Source organism: Botrytis byssoidea (genome assembly GCF_014898295.1).
Source record: "Botrytis byssoidea strain MUCL 94 chromosome Unknown BBYS_015, whole genome shotgun sequence".
Classification (NCBI taxonomy): domain Eukaryota; kingdom Fungi; phylum Ascomycota; class Leotiomycetes; order Helotiales; family Sclerotiniaceae; genus Botrytis; species Botrytis byssoidea.
Window position 1 is genome coordinate 607,862 of NW_024065856.1, and position 21,850 is coordinate 629,711.

At 44.3% G+C, this 21,850-nt stretch overlaps 10 protein-coding genes across 10 annotated transcripts; 4 read left to right on the forward strand and 6 right to left on the reverse strand.

Annotated features, from left to right (window-relative positions):
* Nucleotides 1-648: 648 nt before the first annotated feature.
* Nucleotides 649-2,840, reverse strand: EAE97_007678 (uncharacterized protein; the record flags this gene model as incomplete). Its single annotated transcript, XM_038878192.1, has 5 exons — nt 649-2,357; nt 2,408-2,540; nt 2,596-2,641; nt 2,726-2,738; nt 2,789-2,840. The coding sequence occupies 5 exons, from the start codon at nt 2,838-2,840 to the stop codon at nt 649-651; spliced, it is 1,953 nt and encodes a 650-aa protein (XP_038731030.1).
* Nucleotides 2,841-3,304: 464 nt separating this feature from the next.
* Nucleotides 3,305-4,013, forward strand: EAE97_007679 (uncharacterized protein; the record flags this gene model as incomplete). The annotated part of the gene is made up of 5 exons (XM_038878193.1): nt 3,305-3,479; nt 3,546-3,570; nt 3,664-3,823; nt 3,878-3,885; nt 3,977-4,013. 5 exons carry the CDS (start codon nt 3,305-3,307, stop codon nt 4,011-4,013), a joined length of 405 nt encoding a protein of 134 aa, XP_038731031.1.
* Nucleotides 4,014-4,238: 225 nt separating this feature from the next.
* Nucleotides 4,239-6,658, reverse strand: EAE97_007680 (uncharacterized protein; the record flags this gene model as incomplete). The annotated part of the gene is made up of 3 exons (XM_038878194.1): nt 4,239-5,736; nt 5,786-5,879; nt 5,926-6,658. The coding sequence occupies 3 exons, from the start codon at nt 6,656-6,658 to the stop codon at nt 4,239-4,241; spliced, it is 2,325 nt and encodes a 774-aa protein (XP_038731032.1).
* Nucleotides 6,659-6,851: 193 nt separating this feature from the next.
* On the reverse strand, nt 6,852-8,131 carry EAE97_007681 (uncharacterized protein). The gene is made up of 2 exons (XM_038878195.1): nt 7,952-8,131; nt 6,852-7,888 (listed from the first exon to the last, which is right to left on the reverse strand). Exons 1-2 carry the CDS (start codon nt 8,025-8,027, stop codon nt 7,152-7,154), a joined length of 813 nt encoding a protein of 270 aa, XP_038731033.1. The 5' UTR covers nt 8,028-8,131; the 3' UTR covers nt 6,852-7,151.
* A 397-nt stretch (nt 8,132-8,528) lies between these two features.
* Nucleotides 8,529-9,513, forward strand: EAE97_007682 (uncharacterized protein; the record flags this gene model as incomplete). The annotated part of the gene is made up of 2 exons (XM_038878196.1): nt 8,529-8,678; nt 8,728-9,513. 2 exons carry the CDS (start codon nt 8,529-8,531, stop codon nt 9,511-9,513), a joined length of 936 nt encoding a protein of 311 aa, XP_038731034.1.
* A 2,071-nt stretch (nt 9,514-11,584) lies between these two features.
* EAE97_007683 (uncharacterized protein) lies at nt 11,585-14,332 on the forward strand (the record flags this gene model as incomplete). Its single annotated transcript, XM_038878197.1, has 9 exons — nt 11,585-11,783; nt 12,113-12,224; nt 12,278-12,664; nt 12,745-12,874; nt 12,926-13,016; nt 13,064-13,251; nt 13,307-13,556; nt 13,611-13,684; nt 13,739-14,332. The coding sequence occupies 9 exons, from the start codon at nt 11,585-11,587 to the stop codon at nt 14,330-14,332; spliced, it is 2,025 nt and encodes a 674-aa protein (XP_038731035.1).
* A 1,052-nt stretch (nt 14,333-15,384) lies between these two features.
* On the reverse strand, nt 15,385-16,877 carry EAE97_007684 (uncharacterized protein). Its single transcript, XM_038878198.1, has 2 exons — nt 16,466-16,877; nt 15,385-16,406 (listed from the first exon to the last, which is right to left on the reverse strand). The coding sequence occupies exons 1-2, from the start codon at nt 16,656-16,658 to the stop codon at nt 15,784-15,786; spliced, it is 816 nt and encodes a 271-aa protein (XP_038731036.1). The 5' UTR covers nt 16,659-16,877; the 3' UTR covers nt 15,385-15,783.
* A 548-nt stretch (nt 16,878-17,425) lies between these two features.
* On the forward strand, nt 17,426-18,283 carry EAE97_007685 (uncharacterized protein; the record flags this gene model as incomplete). Its single annotated transcript, XM_038878199.1, has 5 exons — nt 17,426-17,497; nt 17,671-17,726; nt 17,815-17,837; nt 17,890-18,014; nt 18,065-18,283. 5 exons carry the CDS (start codon nt 17,426-17,428, stop codon nt 18,281-18,283), a joined length of 495 nt encoding a protein of 164 aa, XP_038731037.1.
* A 416-nt stretch (nt 18,284-18,699) lies between these two features.
* On the reverse strand, nt 18,700-19,719 carry EAE97_007686 (uncharacterized protein; the record flags this gene model as incomplete). Its single annotated transcript, XM_038878200.1, has 6 exons — nt 18,700-18,714; nt 18,771-18,901; nt 18,962-19,054; nt 19,144-19,215; nt 19,352-19,522; nt 19,692-19,719. 6 exons carry the CDS (start codon nt 19,717-19,719, stop codon nt 18,700-18,702), a joined length of 510 nt encoding a protein of 169 aa, XP_038731038.1.
* A 1,221-nt stretch (nt 19,720-20,940) lies between these two features.
* On the reverse strand, nt 20,941-21,563 carry EAE97_007687 (uncharacterized protein; the record flags this gene model as incomplete). The annotated part of the gene is made up of 5 exons (XM_038878201.1): nt 20,941-21,000; nt 21,059-21,075; nt 21,139-21,236; nt 21,318-21,429; nt 21,527-21,563. The coding sequence occupies 5 exons, from the start codon at nt 21,561-21,563 to the stop codon at nt 20,941-20,943; spliced, it is 324 nt and encodes a 107-aa protein (XP_038731039.1).
* Between the last annotated feature and the right edge of the window lie 287 nt (nt 21,564-21,850).

Consider the following 21,850-nt stretch of genomic DNA (forward strand, 5'->3'; position numbering starts at 1 on the left):
TTTTCCATGGATATTCAATTTGTGCGATTGTGTGTGAATTTTTTTGGGGGTAGGGGGGGGGCTGGTGAATATTGTTCGCTTGCCCTAATCCCAGCTCTTGCAACTAAGGGGGCTGGTAGTTGTGAATGATTGATATCAAAGTGAATTCTTATTCAAGCGAATGGCTATCAAAGTGAATTGTTTCCAAAGTGAATCAGTATCAAGTAAACTGGCATGGTAGTGAATTGTGGACTCAGTGAATTTGTGAAGCGAGAACCTTTCTTTTTGAAGGAGTGAAGACTCATCTCGGGAACCTCGGGCATATGCTTAAAGGACTCACTCTTAGACAAGGCTAAGACATTAAATTTATGAAGGCAGATAATAATGAGTTGGAATTCACATTAGGATATACAAAGATTTATGTAAAAAGGGTGTTCTTAGTTATGTATCGCTGTCATCTTATACAATGTCTGCTTCTTGTTTCCCTTTTGTGACTAATTATAAAACGTAGATACCATAGTAGATCGGCATATATGTGTGCATAGATACTCTGGAATTATGTTATTATACTATTGGTATGACAGGTAAGGTGAACATATCCTTCTTCCCGCTACCTGTTCATTCTTACTTCCTGGCTTCTGCGCTGGTTCTAATCTTAAGTTTCCAGTCTCAAGTTTCCTTCCCAGTCCACTCACTACTCCAAATAAATGTATTACAGCGCCACTCTGTGTTCTTTTCTTGCTGACCTGATGGTCCCAGAGGTCGAGGACACATATAGAAAGATCTACCACGGTTGATGCCTTGCTTCTTCGTTATATGGCTGATACATGGCTCGTTGTGTTCGCATTTGGGTGGAATGCGTTTAGTCAATAGCTTGGACCAAGATTCTTTCGCTACTATGGGGTCGTGTACTTCTTTGTCCTGTCGTAAATCACATGACTTCTCGATTTCCTCGTCTTTATTTGTGTTTCTCTCAGCCCTGAGGGGCGAGTCGTTTTCTGTACTGCAGCCAGCAAGACACTCTTGACTCACCGATTCTGCAGGTGTTGCTGTTGAAGAATCACTTGTAGATAAGGAAGGAGAATCTGCTTGATGTGCTGTCTGTGCTACCTGCGGCGTCTTAGATTTGAAGAACCCCATCAAACTACTTTGGCCTTTTCCCAATTGCCTCTTATTCTCCCTTCCATTAGAAGGCCCTTTGTTTGATTTGGCTTCGACCTTACTGCGCTTTGATGGTTGTGACACTAGTTGCAATGCATCAGTGGACCTCTTGACTGGTGTAGGCGAGGATGATGAGATTAAGGACTTTGTCGGAGAAGTTATTTTAGTAGGGGATGCTCCGAGTGGGTCGACGTGATTGGATATGCTGAATGGGCCATCTGTTTGTGCTGACTCTACTCCATTTCCAGCATTGGACCAATTGGAGGGCAGAGCAGCAGTCATCGAGCTGGTAGGCTTTCTGGTGAACATGTCACGAATACTCTGGCGTCGATCAAATTCTGGAATTAGTTTGGCAGAGGTTGGCAGTAGATCCTTCATCGACCACTCCCGCACTCTCACCCCATTCTTAAACATATCCTTACTCATGACATCGCGGATATCGATCTCGACACCATCTAATTCGACTCTAGGCTTCAAGGTAGCGAAAACGGGACAGTGGTCCGAGCCCATGAGCCCCTCCTGAATGTTTGAATCTTGAAACCAATTTTTCCTATCCTCGCTACATAGAACGTAATCAATCCTTGAGCCAAAGTTTCCAGGTCTGGCGTTCTTTTTTTGATCCCAGCAGGTGAACATTCCCTTCCGTGTAGGATGAAAGCCGCGGCATATATCCCACATGACTTGTGGCTCTTTTCCTTCATCTCTGTCCCCAATCACCTTTCCTCCGATTAGCAAATGATTGAATAGTCGGCGGGCAGGTGTCGATATGTATTCTTCCACTGTAAACCCTTCTTTCTTCAATTTATCCTCTGCATTGGCTGTATCGATTTCCTCTCTTATAATGTTAAGGTCTCCAGTCAGGAAAACGCTCTTTCCTAGTGCTACGAGATTGCGTACTCGCGTGTCGAGAGCATTCAAGAAGCCAATACGGAACTCGTCACGAGCTTCGTCACGGTTTGCAGGACAATATACACCAATAAGAATAAAGGCAGGGAATTCTAGGATAACACATCTTCCCTCCGAATCCAGAGTTGCAGCATCGAGGAAGTAGTCCTGGAGTTGAGCGCCTGTGGGATATCCTCCGATCTGCTGATCCTTTGGGAGGTCACGGAAGCTGGTTGTGGAGTTTGGAGGAGTTAGAACTCCGGTAATACCCTCCTCGGCACGTATTGGAGCGCACACTGAGTTTCTTGTATAGATAGCAACTCCGGAATATCCTTATGTCATAATGTGAGTACAAATCCAAAAAGTAAGAAAATCAGCATACCTTTCTTGTACTTTGGAAGACTGAAGTAGACGTCCCAGCCTGGTACTAAAACCATATCATCCCTGAGATCTTTCCGCTGAATCTTGGTTTCTTGCATCACTAGAATATCAGTTTCGAGGATATCGAACATTGCCTTGCACATAAGTTAGAGTGCATTTCCACAACGGACGTCATTAATGACTACTCACAGAAAAGGTTCTCTTCTCTCGCCATGGTTGATAACTAAAAGGATTCCTGCTCAGTGCTTAATGTCAGTTTACAACACATGATCAGACGTGCTTTCAAATCAATTCTTTTTCGAAGTTGCCAATCACCAACCTGATACCATTAACTGTGCTTTTGTTAGTGATGCATAATCGTGATTGCTACATGCGCTCTTACCATTCCAAGTTGTAATTCTCAGTCCATGATTACCATCATTGACCTGATCCATAATTGCTATCTGTCGTTTGCATTAATCGTTTGATTCCGTGGCGATATGATGGAGCTGAAGAAGCAGACTCCAGGGTCCAGATACAGAATCTCGATACGGAATTCGCAAATGCATCTCCCAAGAATTGAAACAAATGTGATAATTCCCTGTGAGCGACGCACAGCAAAGAGAGACACAAAGACTGTTTATTTACATGATTTCATCCTGACTTAACCAGGACTTCGCACAACAATAAATCTCACCGGCATTGCATGAGGTTCACGTCTCCACGTGACAGCAACTCAAAGCTATCTACCGAATCGGGCGATTCCCGATGACCAAATATATGCCTTAGGCATCAACGGTAAGTTCTCGTTTCCAAGGTGGAGATGCTCAAATTGGCAGCAACATACGATAATTCTACAGCGTCGCGGCGCATAATCACACTACAACCTAGACACAATCGCAACCACCAAACAACAAACATGTTCTCTGCACGAGCAACCCGAGTAGCCGCCCAGCGCGTCGCCCGCCCTCAATCTATCCGAACCCCATTCCAAAGACGCTTTGCCAGCAGCGAGAGCACTTTCACCGGCGCCGAGAACAACGCTTTCAACCGTGAGCGTCAGGCTGTCAAGGACCATGCTGCCGCTACCAGTGGTACGTAAACACTGCCTCATAAAACTTTGCTGAATTCAAAGGCGGCAATACTAACAAACCCCGCAGATCTCTGGAGGAAGTTGTCAATCTAGTAAGCTATACACCATATGGACAAGTGCGGGGGATGGGAGACTGGTTGGGAATCATAAGGCAGGAAGGAAATTAAGGCTGATTATTGGGGTAGTGCTACGGTTCCTTGCTTGATCATCGCAAGTGTCAATGCTAAGATCTTGTGGGATGAGCATTGGGCTCATTGGGATCACATGGAGCCTTTGGAGGAGAGACCTGAATACCCATATCAAAACGTGAGAACTAAGAACTTCTTCTGGGGTGATGGAGACAAGGTAAGTTGACACCCCTTGTAATTTTGCAAGATTTATTACTAATTATATTCATAGACACTTTTGTAAGTTTTTACTGAATCTATTCCGAGAAAGCGAGCTCTAGTGGACCGCATGATTAAACTGTACGAGATCAATACTAATATTGCATGATAGCTGGAACGAGAAGGTCAACTACCACAAGAAGGAGTAGATTTAATGATCAGTGTGGAATTGGTGCTTGCTCTGTTACTTCACTGGACAATAGAGGGGGTCTTCGGGAAGACAGGAGGTTGAACATAGAATGGCATTCATTAGATGAAGTCTAGTTTTTTGATCGTAACAATACTTCCCATTACCATTTGCATCATGAATTTTTCTACCTCAAGCTCCTCACCTATCCACGGTTGACTTGGCGATGTATGAACTCAAACATACTTTAGATATGCACCGCAGTTCTCTGCTGCTCGAGGTCCAAAAACGATGAAGCATAATCATTTGCCAATGTTTTGTCTCCCATAGCCATCATAACCATTGCCTTCTTAGCCCGTGACTCACATTGCCCATTGATATCCCCAATAGCAGAGAATTCCGTGAAAGCTCTATCAAGGAAGTCCAAGGATTTTGTTAAATTCTCGGTTCTTCTTGGATCACCTGCTGCTGCTTGTCCTGCCAATCCCATAAATGACTCAGCAAGACAAAAATAGAGCTGCGCGCTAAGTGAACAATTCTCGCATTCCAATGCTCGAGGAATGATGGCGATGACGATTTGACAGGCAGCTTGAAACTCAGAAAGTGCGACCAAAATATTGGCCACAGCTCCCATTGCGGCCCAAAGAGCAGGCATCAAGCGTGCTCGCCATGCTATACTTGCTGCACGAACCGCAACAGAAAAGCCTTTTTCTGGGCGACCTATCCTGCTTTGTAAAAGAGCTTTCATCGTCAGTATCTTAACTCGCAGATTGATATCATCTCCGTGTTCCTTTAATGAAGAGGCTAGTTGCTCCAATTTTGACAACGCGGCACCAAAGTCTGCTCGACGAACAAGGTAGTCAATGTGAAGAGTGCTGATCTCGAAGGAAAGATCCGAGTCCGCTTCAAGACCGTCGCATTGAAGTAGCTGGGACAGAATGTGATCAGCTCCCTCTAGATTGTTGGTGTATAGATCATTCCTAAGACGTAAAATTCCACGATACCTCAGCCAGTATTGATTGGCCTTCCATGAACGCAAAGAGTTGGAATCTAAACCCTCTAGCCGCTCTGCTGCTTGGTCATAGGAACCTCGTTCCATTAGATAATGTGCTATCCGGCAGGTAAACCTCAATGTATCATCAAACAAGCCGTACTTAGCATGACATCGGAGAAATATCTCACTATACTGCTTGGACAGACAAACCAGTCCTAGGCGACCCCACAAGGAAGACTGCATAGCTGTTTGTGGCCCCATCATACTCTTCATACCTTTCTCCGTTACCAGATGAGAACTCTTAAGTATGCCCTCAAAAGCGCTCGCCACACTCTCGCCATTCGACAGTGTCAACTTTGCCTCACTGAGCAGTGAGGAGCTCCAGAGCGTCCACATACCACTCTCTTTAGCCTTAATCCGTAGGAACGCAAGCCCCTCTTTCTCAACACCTAGCATACTCGTTGAGCCAGAGCTTTCAATGATGTTTGGATGTGCCTTTCCAAAGTGATACAACCAGTTCAGAGCAAAATTCAGACATGCCATGTCCTTGTTCTCTCTTGCGGTAGAGACAGTCTCCAGCATTGCGGCTACTGCCTCATCATAACATTCGAAATCAGCTTGAAGAACTGCAAGATTCATGAGAGCATATTGGTAGAACAACCGGTCTCGATTTTGCATCGTGTAGTCGAAATAGCGATGAAGGCTATCGAAGGACGAAGGGTAGTCACCAGATCTCCATGCATCTAGAAAGCTAACAGGCTATTAGCTTATACTAAAAATTGGGGTTGTGTTGTGCTCACGTCAGGTAGTGAGATAAACTGGGCGTGATTATACTATCATCCAGGAGGGACTTGAGCTTAGATTTCACCTCTATCGGCATTCTTGTGCCCAGTTCTGAAAAGGATTAGAAATACTCAGATAATGAATCCCAAAAACTTACTTTGCATCTGCTCCACGTGGAATTCGAGAAGCTTTTCCACATCATCAGTACTGACCGACCCAGCGGCGTTCTCCTCCTCCAGACCACCATAAGCTATGTGAGCCAAGGTTTCGGTCTCCTCAAGCCCCCAATCTTCCTCTCCTTCTGTGAGCACTCTATCACCAGCCCATATCCCAACCACACGCCCTCTCCTAGCCCAGTATGCCTTTGACGGCTGCCTCCATCTCATGAAAGTCGTCCATAACTGTAGCACATCGCCAAACTTTAATCGTTCAAACTCAATTTTAGCTTTTCGTAAGAAGCTACCGAACGGCGATATACGAGACAATAATATCATATCCCCTGAAGGCGGAGGAATCCCCATTTCACCATCCTTCTTAATGTCTTCCCGGGATTTGGCCAAAAGATTGTTCAGCCTCACGAAAAATTCATGTAAGGCATCTAGACTGTCGACTTTCCAAAGCTTTGCAAGAAAGTGATCCCACAACGACCTTCCAGGATGCCCGGAAGCTGCGCTGTGTTGCTTGAGTAAAGTCTCGAAGGCCTCGAGATCGAGGACTGGATATTGTGGGGTAGAAGCCTTTCCTGCTTGCTTGACCGAGCTTGATGGTAGCAACTGTGCAAGAACGAAAGAAAGTATAGATATTGTGGAAGATGTTGAAACGACACCATCTGTATATAGCTCTATGAGTATGAGCAAACCGATTTTGGAGGGTGTCAAATAGCGTGTCATGGTCAAGATAATCCGACGGTTACTTTGCACATTGAAAGGCCAATATTTGATAGTTACATTCCACTGGAAGTACAAAATTATGATATCATCAAGTAAAGATCAAGAGAACAGAGACTTGGATTTGAAGATATTTTTAATGTTACGGTTTGAGGAAGGAGGGAAGACGCGTCGAACGCGGTTGTCGCAAGATCTTGCTGGGTGGGCTAGCTAGAGTACATGCTCCAAATTATTTACAAATAGAACAATTATTGTACGGTTCGTTGCTACATGGAAAATCATATTCGTGGGTGAATAAATAATTTGGAAGGCCATTGAGAGTTTTATTGGATTACTGAGTAGATTTAATTCATAACCTAGTAGTACACATGCGCACAGCAAAGACATTTGGTAGGGACGTCATTGCGTGGATGGAGTAGAAACTCCAGCTCTGGTGGGTATAATGAGCCAGATCAATCTGAATTCGATGAATCCATTGAATTGATTATAAAATTGGTCATGAAGGAGTCTTGTCAAGTTTATCTTCACCCCATCTGATTTTCTCGCCATGTTTGCTCTTCAATTGACCCTCTTCCTTTCTGCCATCCTCTTCGAGATCCGCTTCACTCAATCCATTGGTGGCCCAAATCCTTTCCACACAAAGCTGGAAATCACCAGGAACTCTATCAATTAATCCTATTCCTACCGTCCGTACCTTTTGTCTCAACATTTCACCTTGTGGTTCTACGACAACACCATGGTTCGTCCGTACAAACTCATTCCACTTGATTAAAACTGTTTCCCACTCTCCTGGGCTTCGCGCATATAGTCTGTGTTGATGTATATCCGTAGGCACAATTGATTCCGTTTGTATGTTTACAAAGTACTTCCTCCCATCACTTTTTATGCGTAGGGCGAGCAATCCATACGCATCTATGTTCCATAGCGATTTCCCAAATATCGTCGATGGTTGATCGAGAGTTCTCCAAGCCGCATAGCCACTGCGCTGGATTTGGGGTCTGTTCGGGGGTAGGTCTATCGAAATATTTCCATGGAACTTAACATGCCCATTCTTATTTTCGGAGGAGCTAGGGTTTGGGTTCTCGGAGGGGGGTACCCAGTCGAAATGCACTTTTGAAAAGCCTCCCATATCAGCATCAGAGAAGACTTTACAGCGCTTTAGGGATTCGGGATTGTGGAAATTTGCGAGATGCAATGGAGATGTAGCTCTTCTTGTGCCTTCTGCGGTGAGTGCTAGAAGAAGTAAGTTAAGTAAGTTTGCCTATATTTGAGAATTGAGCTATCTGGAAGATTTACCACTTATTGATAAACGTTTGAACTCATCTACACTTCGGCCAAAGAAGCCCTTGGAAAGAGGGGGAGTGACCCTCATGATGAAGGTTTTTGATATTGTTTATGTATGATCAACAAAGAATAGGATTGTTAATTGTGCTTGAAGAAGCCTATGTGCCCAGTAGTAGTAGTAGTAGTAGTAGTAGTAGTAGTAGTAGTATACTGGATGCTTGCAGTTGAAGTACTAGGTAAGTTGAGTAGTGTACTGCTATGTATATGGCCTACATATGGCAATTACCTAGGTTGCATAATAAAGCTTTGATATTTGCTCCCAAGCTCCCCTCCCGATGATCGGCCGCCGTTGATTATCTCTCATGGTTATTTTGGGTTCTTGCTTTCGAGTGCACGTGCTAGCTGTTTGTCCTGCTACAGCACTCGGAGTAACTTCGGAGTAGGAGGGGCATTTCAATAAAATTTATAAATATGAATTGAGTCAGAACACTATTGTAGAAATACTTATTAAACTTTACATAACATAACTACATCATAACAAATCCAACAATATTCGACAATACACAATATTAATCAAGATCATCCAACAATGACAGATTCAGCTCTTACCACGTTGACCCTTGATGGTCTCACAAAGATCGCAGAAGGGAAAGTTCGCAATCTTTATGAGATTGATGAGAAGACGCTCCTGTTCGTTGCATCAGATCGCATTTCAGCTTATGACGTGATTATGGAAAATGTATACTTTCCGTCTTGTACTGAAGGACCAGAGCTAATAGTATATACAGGGCATCCCCTACAAGGGCGCGCTTCTCACTCTACTTTCCGCGCATTGGTTTGAGGTTCTCACAGGTCTAATCCCTAATCTCAAAACTCACTTCCTGACTCTCTCGCTCCCCTCCTCTATCTCCTCATCCCAACACTCACTTCTCCGAAACCGATCTATGCAAGTACGTAAGCTCAAAATTTTCCCTATCGAGGCCATCGTACGTGGTTATATTACTGGTTCCGCCTGGAAAGAGTATCAAAAGTCATCTACTGTCCACGGCATTCAAATACCTGCAGGCTTGCAAAACTCCCAGGCTTTCCCCCAAGGAGCTATCTATACACCTTCTACCAAGGCCGAAGCTGGCCAAAATGATGAGAACATCCATCCTTCAGAGGCAGCCAAGATTGTAGGTGAGAAGTATGCGCAGCGCATCGAAGATTTGGCAATCAAGCTATACACTACTGCTCGGGATTATGCTGCAGAACGAGGCATTATCATTGCGGATACCAAATTTGAGTTTGGATTGGACGAGGAAACCGACGAAGTCGTTCTCGTAGATGAGGTTCTAACGCCCGACTCGAGTAGATTCTGGCCTGCATCCAAATACGAAGTTGGAAAGGAACAAGAAAGCTATGATAAACAATTCTTGAGGAATTGGTTGACGGCCGAGGGCCTCAAGGGCAAACAGGGAGTTGCAATGCCAGAGGATATCAAGTCGCAAACAGCTGAAAAGTACCGCGAAGCATTTGAGAAATTGACCGGCAGAAAATGGGCAGATGCTCTCAAGGAAGACGAGTCTAAATGAACGTACTACATATGAATACATAGACAGCGATGAGGTATACCCCCCGGAGATGCTCTTAGATAATATGACTCTCTTAACAAGATCATGCTGATCTAAATACAAGTCTTGAATTACCTATACTCTGTTGTGATTTCTTGAGAGAGGAAATGACAACTGTGGGAAGTCCACTGTAGTCAAGTATTCTCAAAGGCAAATGCATATGAAGAAATCAACATCTACCAAGTAAGCACTTGGTCCTTTGTAGATGACAACTTCAGTATCATGCTAGGTAGACAGCTCTCGAGAATGTTCAAGGCATCATTCTTTTACTAAGAGAGAAAAACAAAAATCAAAGGTCAAAACTCTTATCATTTTCTCCCTTCAATGTAGATGCAATTCCCACGGTATCTAGAGCCGCAAAGTTTCCTAATGCAATTGAGTTGAGTTGCTTTTTGAGGGGCACAATTGACATTGCATGATCTTAAAAATTCATAGTCAGAGATCTGATGGCTTCATACATACCAGGTACTACTAGGTACGTAGGTAGTATCCAACCTAAACCGTAGAGTTGTTGGCGGACATCCATGAGGAGTTCAATGGTACCGATGGCAATCACGATTTCGATCTTGATACCTTTCCCCGCGGAATCGAGCCCCGCATTTAGACGGAACCACTTCCTCATGAAGATGAAGAGCCTCAACGTTTCATGGTATATATGAAATTGCTACCTACAAGTAAATATTATGAGTTCCTTCTCAAAATGGATTGGTTAAATTATTGTTCGATCTACCTAGGTAGGTGAGGAAACTGAGAATAGAAATAATGCTGGAAGAGGATTACAAATAGATATCCTGTGAGAGCTTCCGAATGTTATCCCAACGTCACTATGGGAGATCAATCACATGCCAAAAGATATCAAGTGACATTTGCTCTTCGATATGAGAAAGGAAAGAGCATGGGGGTTGCGTATCTAGATAGATATATGCCTTGTATTCATCAGAGGCCTCAATCTTCTTTTTGAAGACATCATCATTGCTATCATTATCAACATCAATATCAATGGCAGTTTAGAACCAATCAGTCATCTGTTAAGAAGTATCCATTCAAGTCTTATTTAGTAGTCCATTTGAAAGGGAAGGAAACTTAGGAAATACTGGTACATCCTAACCCATAAGGGACTCAAGTTGCTCCGGTATCACCAATGTACTGTGAGATCAAGAGGAAGAATCATTTATTTGATCAATGATCAGTCAAAGTCAGTGTAGGGAGGAATGAATAGGAATGAATACTTTGGATTAAATCTGGGTTTCTGGGTGCCTGAGTTTCTATGCGTATATGTGTCTGTGTCTGTGTCTTTCTTTATAGACCTGCTTACTACCTAGGTAGATGTATAGAAGCACGAGGTAGGTACTAGGTAGATACTAGGTAGGTAGGTAGATAGGTACCACCTAGGTAGGAAGGCACTCACTCCACACTCACTCCACACTCACTGCTCACTGCTCACTCACTGCTCACTCACTCCTCACTCCCTCCTCACCCATATTTATTCCCGGCTGATCGTTCCTTCCCCTTTCAAAGATTCCCTTAGAGCTATATTTCCGTGTCATTCCCGTTTCGCCTTTTTCGCCCTTTTCATCCTTCTCACTCTTTCCTTCCATCCCAACTCGGGCCGTTATATCCATGATTGATCTATCCAGGTACCTGTATCCGCTTAATTGTAATCCATCGCACTTTCTAGAAATCCAATATAAATAAGCCTTCAGATGTGAATCTGTTGATACTTTCCTCTTCTCAAAAACAACACACTTTTTCCACATATACCATTGTTTCCCCCCCTGTTCTCTTGTTTCCTCCTTCATCTCGACTCTTTCCATACAATCTCTTCATCTCTTCTTCTTTCCGACAAGCTTCTTCCGTCCTTTACTCTTTTCTCCTTCCCCTTTCGCCGATTTCTGTACAATTTTCATCCGGCCTGTTGACCGTAACAGAGCATAATTGTTAAGCTACATCTGCACAACGCTTGTCATACTTTTACTTTTCAATTCATAATTCCTACACTTCCTTCTTCTCAGTACTCAAGCTCCATCTAATCATGTCGCCTGCTACTCCCTCCTCAACTGGTGGTGGCTATGCCCTTGGTATGCACTCAACCTCACCTACCTCCGGTTCAAGTTACGATACTTCTGGTCCGCATTCTGCACTTTCTTCTCAGATTGAGCCGTCGCCTGCTAGTACATATGGTAGTTCTGCTGCCAGTGATTCTGGTATTCCTTTGACTCCTGACAATGATGGTACGTGTTTCTTCTCTCCTTTCGCCTCCTTTTCTACTCTCTCCCCCATTCATCAAATATGTTTCTTTAATGTCGCGCCATGCATTTTTTCACTCTTGCAAGACGCCATCCTCCCCTTTATGCTTTCATGCCACAATTCGCACCATCACGAGTGCATCCAACATGGCTTTGCTCAAAAAGGTTGCCGAATTATATGAACCATGTATACGCTATGTTTGTATACTTTGTTTTCATTTATATCTGCCATCCTGATATTGTTCTCCATCATCTTCAAAACTCTCTCGTCTTGGTTTATTCATTTACATACTCTTGCTAACAATTTCTCAAAGGAGCACTTCTTACCAACGTTGCTCATCTTAGCATTGATGATCATAGTGATGCTGGAGACAATGTCAGATCTTCCGGTCACCATTCTACTCGTGGTTCCAGAAACTCCAACCTGTAAGTCCACAAACTCACATGCCTTTTAATTCTTCATCTACTAATGTTTCCAGTTACTCACCACCATTTGTTCGCAATGGCTCTCAGAGTAATGCTGAGGATCCATTTCAATCACCAAGCAAGAATGGTTCAAAGTATCGCAACCATGATCAGCATACTCCCAAGGCTCCGAGACATTCTCAGAGAGATATACATGGTCCTTGGCGCTCAAGAAGCTCAAGCAACAGTTCCGAGTTGCCACCATCAAAGTCCAAGCCAAATCACGCTAGTACTGCTGACACCAACTACGGTGAAACCAAGCGCAAGCTCTCCTTTCATGTCCAAGAGCACGTCTCTGAGGGAACCGATGCTGCAGGCAACAGACTTAGTGGATACACTGTTGTCAAGGCTGAGGATGCACAAGCTGTCTACCCCCCTTCTTGCTGTGTTTTCGTTGCAAAGTAAGTTTTCTGCCTTCTCTTCTTTGGTGTTTCCTTTGTCTTCGCACTTTTCCTAGGCGATTGATGCTAACCCCTCGCAGTCTTCTTCAATCCGAGAATGAAGACTCTCTTCAAATGGCTGTCACTCAAGTATTTCGCGAATATGGTCCTGTCTACGTCAAGATTCGTCGTGATAACAAGCATATGCCTTTCGCATTTTGCCAATACACTGTAAGTTTTTATCATGGTGTGGTTCTTCTCTCTGTATCTGACTATCACTAGAAGCAAGAACATGCTGAGAGAGCTATCAAGGAAGGTAGAGGTCGTTTGATCAAAGGCCGTCCATGTCGCTGCGAAAAGGCCAAGGCACATCGTAAGTTGGTCGTTCTCAATAAGGTTGTTCGTACTAACGCTTTTCAGGTCTCTTTTTCATTGAACGCAAGTATGGCCCAGTCGTCACACCAAGTGAAGCCAGAGATCTTCTTCAGCGCTTTGGCAAGATTGAACTGTGTTACACTGCTTCTCACGTAGAGCGTACTGCACTCAACCTCAACGAAGGCGTCATCGTTCAGTTCGAAATGTACGATGAGGGTCAAGATGCTCAATCTGTAAGTCCAAGTTTTATGCATCACAGTCTCGGTGTTCATGCTAACGTGGTCTTAGGCTTTCCGCAACCATGATCTTTACAAGCTTCAACCCATTGCAGGTCTTGCAGCACCTGCTCAGCAGTCACCACCTGCCGCAGAAGTTGATGCTACCAAGGCATACTTAGCAAGATATGATGTTGATCGTCGTTCGATTTTCGTTGGCAACCTTCCATTGGGTACTTCAGAGCAACAAATTCGAGGCCTTTTCGAGCACTATGGTGATATTCAAGACATCAGTCTACGAGAGAACGCATCTAAGTTTGAACGTAAGTTTCCTCTCCTTTGCTGAATATCCACAAACTAACCCGCCGCGTTTTTAGCAGAAGAGAAGTTTGCCTTCGCTTTTGTCGAATTCAAGTCGCCAATTGCAGTTGTCAATTCTGTTAATGCAAAGGTAAGCAAGAGATGTCTTTTACCTTTTTTTTAAGCTCAGCTAACATTGCCATAGAACGGTTTTACTTTCGGTGGAAAGTCTCTACGAGTTGCTCAAAAGGACTCTGAGAATGGTGGTAGCAGAGGTAGATCCTCCAGATCGCAGCCTTTGTCTTCCACCCGATCACTCCAGTCTCCTCGTGTTGATCGACATGTAGAGCAACAAGTCTCCCCATCTGCTCAGATGTCTCCAATGGCTTATGCTTCACCTTATGGCTACACTGCTTATAGTCCGTACTATGGTTATGCTGCTCCCTCAACTGTCTTCACTGATGGTCAAGGCCATTACTACAGTAGTGCTACATCGTACTCGCCAGCACCAGCATACTACCCAGGCTATCCTGCTAGTCCTGGATATGGCATGCGAAACCCAGCAGTGGCAACTGACTTGACTGGCAGCCCCGCTGCTCCGTCACCATACTGCAGTTATGCTCCATACCAGCAATATGCACCAGCTCCATACTGGGGTATGCAAAGCCCACCAGCTGATCAGTTGGCTTCGTCTCAACAAGCATACTACCCGTATTCACCTGTTAATGTTGGTAACAAGGCTCATGATGATCGTTCAGCAACTCCCACACCAAGTGGTCATGCCGCGGTTGTTGAGTGATCTTCCCACTATTAACAAAACCCCTCTATCAGAATTATCATTCGCAGTTACTGCCACGGTGGTACTCGTTCATCTTCATGATATTTGGGCAGCATGTTTTTTTCTTACTTTCTCGGTTTTATGACGTAACCTCCGGTGGCAACCTGGTTGCGTCTTGATGTTACGACTACTATTTCACGGAGTTTTACGGTATTTCTTCATCTTTGCAGGGATTTGGCTTCATCTACTGTTGTGCAGGATTCTTGTCTACTAGTCAATCATGAAAGAGCATTGTGGCTCCTGGTCCGCCATTTATATGGTGACCATCTCCTTATTGATTCTCTTGCTCCTTTGGACAAGATAGACATAGGATAGAGTCTTTTCGATTTGAACAAACAATGTACCATCAATCAGCTACATCTTAGCTTAGGTAGAGTGAAATAAAAGTACTACCATTGTGAACGTAGCTCGAAATTGTAGTGACGATGTGCATGCAACAGTGATCAGTGATAAATACATGATGATGCAATATTAGTCAAGCGATGCCACAGAATGTAAGTTAATGTTCATTACAATGCCTTGAGTTTGCATGCAGATGAAGGCAATACAATTACGGCTTACTGTAGTGTGACTTCTAGCATAGTCTACGCAAGTTGGTCTCTGGACAGACGACTAGGCTATGTACTCCTCATCTGTGCCACGTATTGAAAGAGAATTAGGGCAAATGTAGGCAGGATCACACAGAAAGCTATTAACTCCCCGAGGCCATAAGCGTTTGACAATCCATCAGCAAATCCAAGTGCCGAACAGAACAGTCGCTTACAGCATGTTGTAGTATTAGATTAAAGATGTAACAATCTGGGCTGCGGAATAGAAAAGAACCATGTCACTAGCGAAGAGGGCGTGATACCTGGGGGGTGAATGGCTGAAAGGCTACAGAAAGGCATTGGGAGTTTTTGGTGGTAAACGATGATTTCAGACCGAGAGAACGGAAAAACGGTGGGTAGGTGTTGAGAAGGAGGATGTGTGGATGTTGTGAGAGGACGAATGACGGGTGTGCATCGGGGAGAGAGGCGGAGAAAATTATGAAGCGTTCATCCTGGGAGATAGAAACCACTGGATAGATCTCTGCTGTTACTAGAGTAATTTCGCATCCGTCCCGGACTCACAGCTGTCTGCGCCTTATTTCTATAGAGAACTGCTGTCCTAATTGTACTCGAGTTCCTCGTGACAGCTTCTTTTATAAGAGCGATACGCTTAGCTCCAGGTAACTTTTACGTCCCTCCAAGTGACCTCAGCGGGGAGCCATGATATGTCATACTCACTCACCCCGAGTGAGATTTCAGGTGTTCCAGTCGCTTTTGAGAACTCTGAAAGGGGGGATTTATGTACAATACAAGTAGCTAACCCCACCAATATTTTACACTGAGACAGATGCATATTGTACAGCTCCAAATCGCCATCCATCACTCCTAGGCCATCTTCTCCCACTCATCTAGATCCTTCAATGTAGTCCCCCTCGTTGTACCCCAGACCTGCCATTCTGGATCTTGCCAGTTTCTATAAATCTTCTGCACAACCACATACTCTACGATATCCTTCTCACTGCTTCCCGGCAGCTCTTTTCCTCTATTATCCTTCAATGTCATCTTTTGTCTACTTGAAACCCTAACCACTGCTTGTCGTATCACATTGCCATCGCCTCCGGGTATCATGACGGCTTTGGTCGACATTATCTTAGGTCTTCGGTTCATCTTTACAAGGTTCCATGTGACCTTTTGCCCCCGAGGCCTCGAAGCTATGCGCTGGGCAAAACTCTCGAAAAGTCCATCGGCGCACATTCTGCGCAAGCGTCCGATGTCTCCAGCAGCGAAATTTTGGTACATTTCCCTGTACAGAGCTTCGGCTGCGGGGACTATCGAACCGCGCTTCAGTTGGACCTTTCTTCGTACACGCCCGGTTTTGGGAGACATCCATTTAAATGCAACGGTGGCGACGGTGTCCCAGAATCGGGTCTTGAATCTCTTCCATTGGAACCTCAAAAGTCCTTTGGGGTGTCTGAACAGGGAAGGGCTGCTAGCTGCTATAAAGGTATCTGTGGTTTCATTAGCTCGGGCGTTCAGGAGATACAGGAGTCAATTGAGACGGACGTACTAGGTAGAAGGCCAACGTCGGTTGCCATTCGCGTCCCCCCCATAGCTTGCATGCGCATTCTACGATCGGGATGTTGTGCAGGATTGGCGGGAGATGCTTGTCGGGGGGTTATGATGGAGAAATATCGAGGATTGGAGAGGGAGAAAGGACTCCGAGGGGTAGGGAAGACATGTCTGCGGAGAACTTGAGCCATCGAAGCCGTATCAATTCGAAGGGGGAGAGACAAAAAGCAGAAAGCTGCGTGGGAGGTTTCTCGTAAAGATTGCACCCCTCATTCCGTCAAAACGCTGTAACTTTTTTGATAACAAGAGAATATTCCGATAGCCTTGGTGGCTGAATGTGGCTGTGCGTCTTGGGAAGACAGATCGACGAGGCTGAACAAGACATGAAATTGGATGGCCTTGCTTGCTCGTAATACTTTCTTGGAAGGATCTACTTGGGTACCTATACTTCCAACTACCATTGATTTTGAACCCAATTCAGGCTATTCTGCTAATTGCTACTATTTGTCCCAATCGTCTTTGGAGTACGAAATCTTGATTTGTTTTGCCCAAACTAGCTGCGTGCAAGTTGTCTCATCCACTGACATAATATTCCAGTAGGAAACCCCTCACCCAAGTACATCTTGCACTCCCAGCTATTGCAAAGCGGCAGCATATGCCGTAAACACCCCTCCTTCTGGCTTCTATTCGGCGTCGTTCGCACCAAGCCCCTTTTCCTGCGTCCCCCTCTGAAATCCCACCTACCACCATATCTACTCCTCCCTACAAACCGAACCTGCACCCCGCCGACCCAGAAGGCAAAACTTCCGTCTTACATCCTCGTGTCGCAGTACTTCTTGGCGTAGCTAGAGTTTGGCATTTCCCGCTCCTTTTTTGTCGATTGCTTAGTATCGCTCCGGCGATCTGGTGGGGGTTACGATGTGCGTTGACTTTTATGAGAGAGTTGCTGTGGGATGAAATGAATGCTGTAGAAGCAAAGTGGACTATCGAAAAGAGATTTAGGGTTATTGAGGTCTTTTTGGCTGTTCTGGTGAGCATATCTTCTATCTTGCGGAAAGAAAGATACGGTGCCGTTGTCGTTTCAGTGCTAACTTTTGATATCAGTGGGTATGAACAATTTTCTCAAGACAACTCGAAAACCTCCCAACCTGTGACAGAAGATATTTTATGCCGAAGTAAAACAAATGCTAATTCGCTCGAAAGTGTTTCTCATCCGCTTATCTTGCCTTCTTCTTTACGGACTGCTTAATGTCTAGATGGTACGTAAAATCTTCCAACACCGCTCATTCTTTAAAGTCACGACCCGAAGCTAGAACCTATCAAATGACTAAATATGTATCATATCAGGTTACTCAACTACACTCCTCAAGGTATGGGTACTTTCATAAACACAATGGAAAGTCTCGACTGACTGTCACCTAGCAACGATTGTCCGTCTGCTCACCATCAACTTGATAAATGCATACACCACATCGTGGATCCTATATCTATCAGGGGGTTCAGGAGATCCACGCTTACTTCTTCCTGCTTGGATTTGTATAGCTAGTGTACGTGCCATCACTTGATACCCTTTCCCCGTTTTCTGACCATGATACAGACACTAACATTTCTCTACCACTTGACTCATCCACGACTTGCGATACGGAAGGAGACGTCCTTATCAATTTCCGTCTTTTCAATTGCAAGTTTCATTAGCATGGTCAGTTTATTGTCTCAGTTGTACCTTTCAAGGACAGACCTTCCGCCGCTACCCTTGATTCTGCACATGGAAGAGATCTGGGGATATGTCAAGATAGGGTTGAATTTGATAGTATAGTATAAGACATTCAATAGATATAATAGTCACTGTTCACAGGCAAGCAACTCAAATGAAGAATGGAGACTGTAATGGGCCCATATGCCTTTATGAATTGATATCTTTACTATGCCAATTAGGCATATCGGATAAAATCTACAGTCAGGTGCGCTGAGCATTCTGATCTGAATAGCGTGAAAAGAAAGAGAATGAAGACCCCGCTATAATAAAAATAGCAAAGTTGGAACATTCATGTGCAAAGCCCTCCCTTATTACCGCCCAGCGATTCCTGTGTTGAGTGCGGGGGATGGTTGGGAATATTTCGCCATGTTTATAGAGTCTTTCGCAGCAATAGTATGTATTGAGCATGCAGGCAACCACCTGTGGTGATGGGAGCTTACAAAGCTGCGATGGCTCGTAACGTGTGACTGACGATTTTAGAAACCGTGGACCTAAAGTAGAATTTGATTAGAAGGGTTATGACAAGTCGTGTGCGTTGTTATCTTACCTTGATGGTCTTGGCATCAAGCTCTAAGCCATCTTTACCAGTGAGGAAATCTTGCACATCTTTGCGCTGGTCTCCTTGAAGCTGGATCACGTCACCCATGATAACGTCGTTGACAATGGTGCCATTGCAAGCTGTTAAATGCGACGTTAGTACCTGGTATCTCACCGTATATCTTGTATGATGAGACTTACCGAACTTCTTCTTGATTACCTTAAGAATCTTCTTCTGGTCAAATTTCTTTGGAAGTCCTTGAACGGTGGTCAAAGTCTTACGTCCATTACGCTCTGTAATTATTGTTGTCAGTGATTAATACGCAAGCTTCCCTTGATCCTTTTGACCTGGTTTCAAGGGGTGTGAAATGAGCTTGACATACGTTGGATACGAATATGGATATATTCTGCGGCCTTTTGGTCTCCAGGTTCTTCGTCGGCTTCGGCGAAAGGATCTAGGTTTGCGCCATTGTTAGAACTTATACCAAAAGAAGTCATGTAACGAGCAAACGAGCCAAGCTGAGATGTGATTGATTCCATCGACAATCGACAGTGAAAATGTGCCACGATGAAATAGATTCATTTCCTCACCAAAGACTTTCAAGTTCTCAATTTGAGTTCCACCAGGAGCAGCCTTTGCGGACTTTGCTGGCTTGGATGTTGCGATAGGGGAGGAACCGTTCGCGTTCAACGACGACTTTGTCTCCCCTGAGCCTTGGTCTGGTCCTGGATCTCCGGCGGCATCGGCTTCAGCGAAGGAGTCTAGAAGAAATGGTTAGTCAAAGCACCAAGGGCGATTAAAGATGATTTTGGGAATCATCAGTTGTAGTCGGTATGTGGATGAAGATAAATGCGCGGGAGTCTTCTCGTGATGTCTACTTCCCCAGAGCTGAGAGTAAAGGGGGGGGGGGGGGGGAGGAAGGGCGCATACCGATCGTCTTGAGATTTTCGATGGACATAAACTCGAGTGTGCCTGGTATCTGTGGGACTGAGATACTATTTGATAAAGTTGATGGAAAGGATATAGGCTTTGTGAAGGGATGTAAATGGATTTGATTTCGAGTTCGAGTTCGAGGTGGGGTGATTTAGATATTGGTAGTTTTGGAAGGGTTATGTAGTGTTGTAATGTAGGAAAGGCGGTCGGTTTTGTTGTTTAAATTAAACGGGGGGGTGTTGTGTGATTTGTGGCAAGAGAGGCGGGGCGAAGCTCAGTGATTAAATTGGGTAAGTGTTGTACAGATACGGTTAAAGTGGCAAGTTGAGTGTGAAAAAGAGTCATCCAAATGACCCTTTTTCTCCAATGACTCTGTCCAAAATAATAAATAATTGGTAAGTGATCACGGCCGCTTTTGACTTTTATCAGGGGTCCTGTAATTAGTCAGCATCGCCGTACTCGGTATTGTCTTCTCAAGTGGATGAAGTACATCCTCGAGCTACTCGTATTGTAAAGATAGTACTAGGTACGTAGATAGAGGTATGTAGATAGAGAGAGATAAGCACCTATAGTCGTGAAGCTACGAAGAACCAAATATTATTTGGTGAATAGTTGATACCGTATCACCATGTCAGCTTTATGGTAAGGAGTATCGAGGTATGCATCTAGATATTCCCCCATCAGATAAAAGTATCATCGAATTCCAGAATTTGACTCTGTATTGTCTCTATTGTACTACCACCTACCTGCGTATCCGTTGAACATTGTAAGATCTTGCACTTTCCTTTACTCCTTCCTATACAACGCACAAAATATACAACGATTCAACTTCACAGCAGCTTCATGTAATGGGTCTCTTACAAACACTCCTACACTTGGGAAAAGAAAATAGATTGGCATTAGTCGATGTCGATTATATGTACAAGCAAATAGTATACTTTGCTTCTTTACTACCTACCAATGCTTCAGCTTTTGCTCCAATACCAATATGTTGATTACTACTTGAAGAAGTCACCATTGACTACAATGCCAGACTTCCTCTCAAGCCCATTCATGCTATTTTATCCTCGTCTGATCCCCATTCATTATAGACATCAACGCTCCCATTCTTGTCTCCGTTCTGCGAGTGCGCACTATATGTGATAAGTTCTCGAAAGGAGCTCCACCCCATGAGCGCTTCTATCCATGTAACCAATTATCGTCCATACACAAGCTGCTTCTGTGATTTATTCGTAATCTGCGACCATTATGCCGATTGGGCTACTGGAGCTGTAGGAGGTGGAGGGAGAAACATTGGAAGATAAGTCTGGGTAGCGCGAATTAGCCAAGTGTCACCTCCATGATGAATTTGTGAATAAACTTACAATAACGAGGGCCATCACTGCAGCACAAGTAGATTAGCATGAGTTGCTTATGTGAAAGTGAGAGAGCAAATATATCTTACGTGACATTCCCACTGAGAAGTATGCCGGTTGGGAGGAGGTCTTTCTCGTCTCTGGAGATTCGCCTAACCAATTTTGAATAGCGAAAAGAACCGAAGCCCTTTTATAAATCAGCATATATCCTCCTGCATCATCTTCGACATAGAGATGGATATAATTCCCATTCATTGTATTGACGTACCATCCGATGAGCTTGTTGCGAGTGAACATTGCTGCCATTGGCAGAGTGCTACCTAACGTGCCACCGAAATCGCTGGGAGATTCCTTTGCAGCTGGAACTTGATAGGGAATGACTTGAGGTGAGAGACTGTCAGTACTTTAATACAAGATAGCCTACATATATCAGATGTATCGCAGGAATTGGCAATAAATAAATAAATAAATACATACTGAGATCACCTCTTCGCATGTCCTTTCTGGCCGCCATGTTTGTTGAACGGGATGATCGTATGTATGGTTGATATGATGAACAATGTATGATATATCTGAATGCCTATTTGCACAATGTAATTGATGAATGAAGTCTAACAGATTTTGAGTTCGAGATAGTATGAGAGACTGCGCTCTAAGTTTGTCATTTCATGTGAAGCTAGAAGCTAGGGATGCACATGGGTAAGATCTTACCTGTCCTGGGTGGAATTGGCTCGACCAACCTGGGGTACCGAACTACGAACTACGAACACGGGCCGTACACGATCACTTTTTGACTTTTTG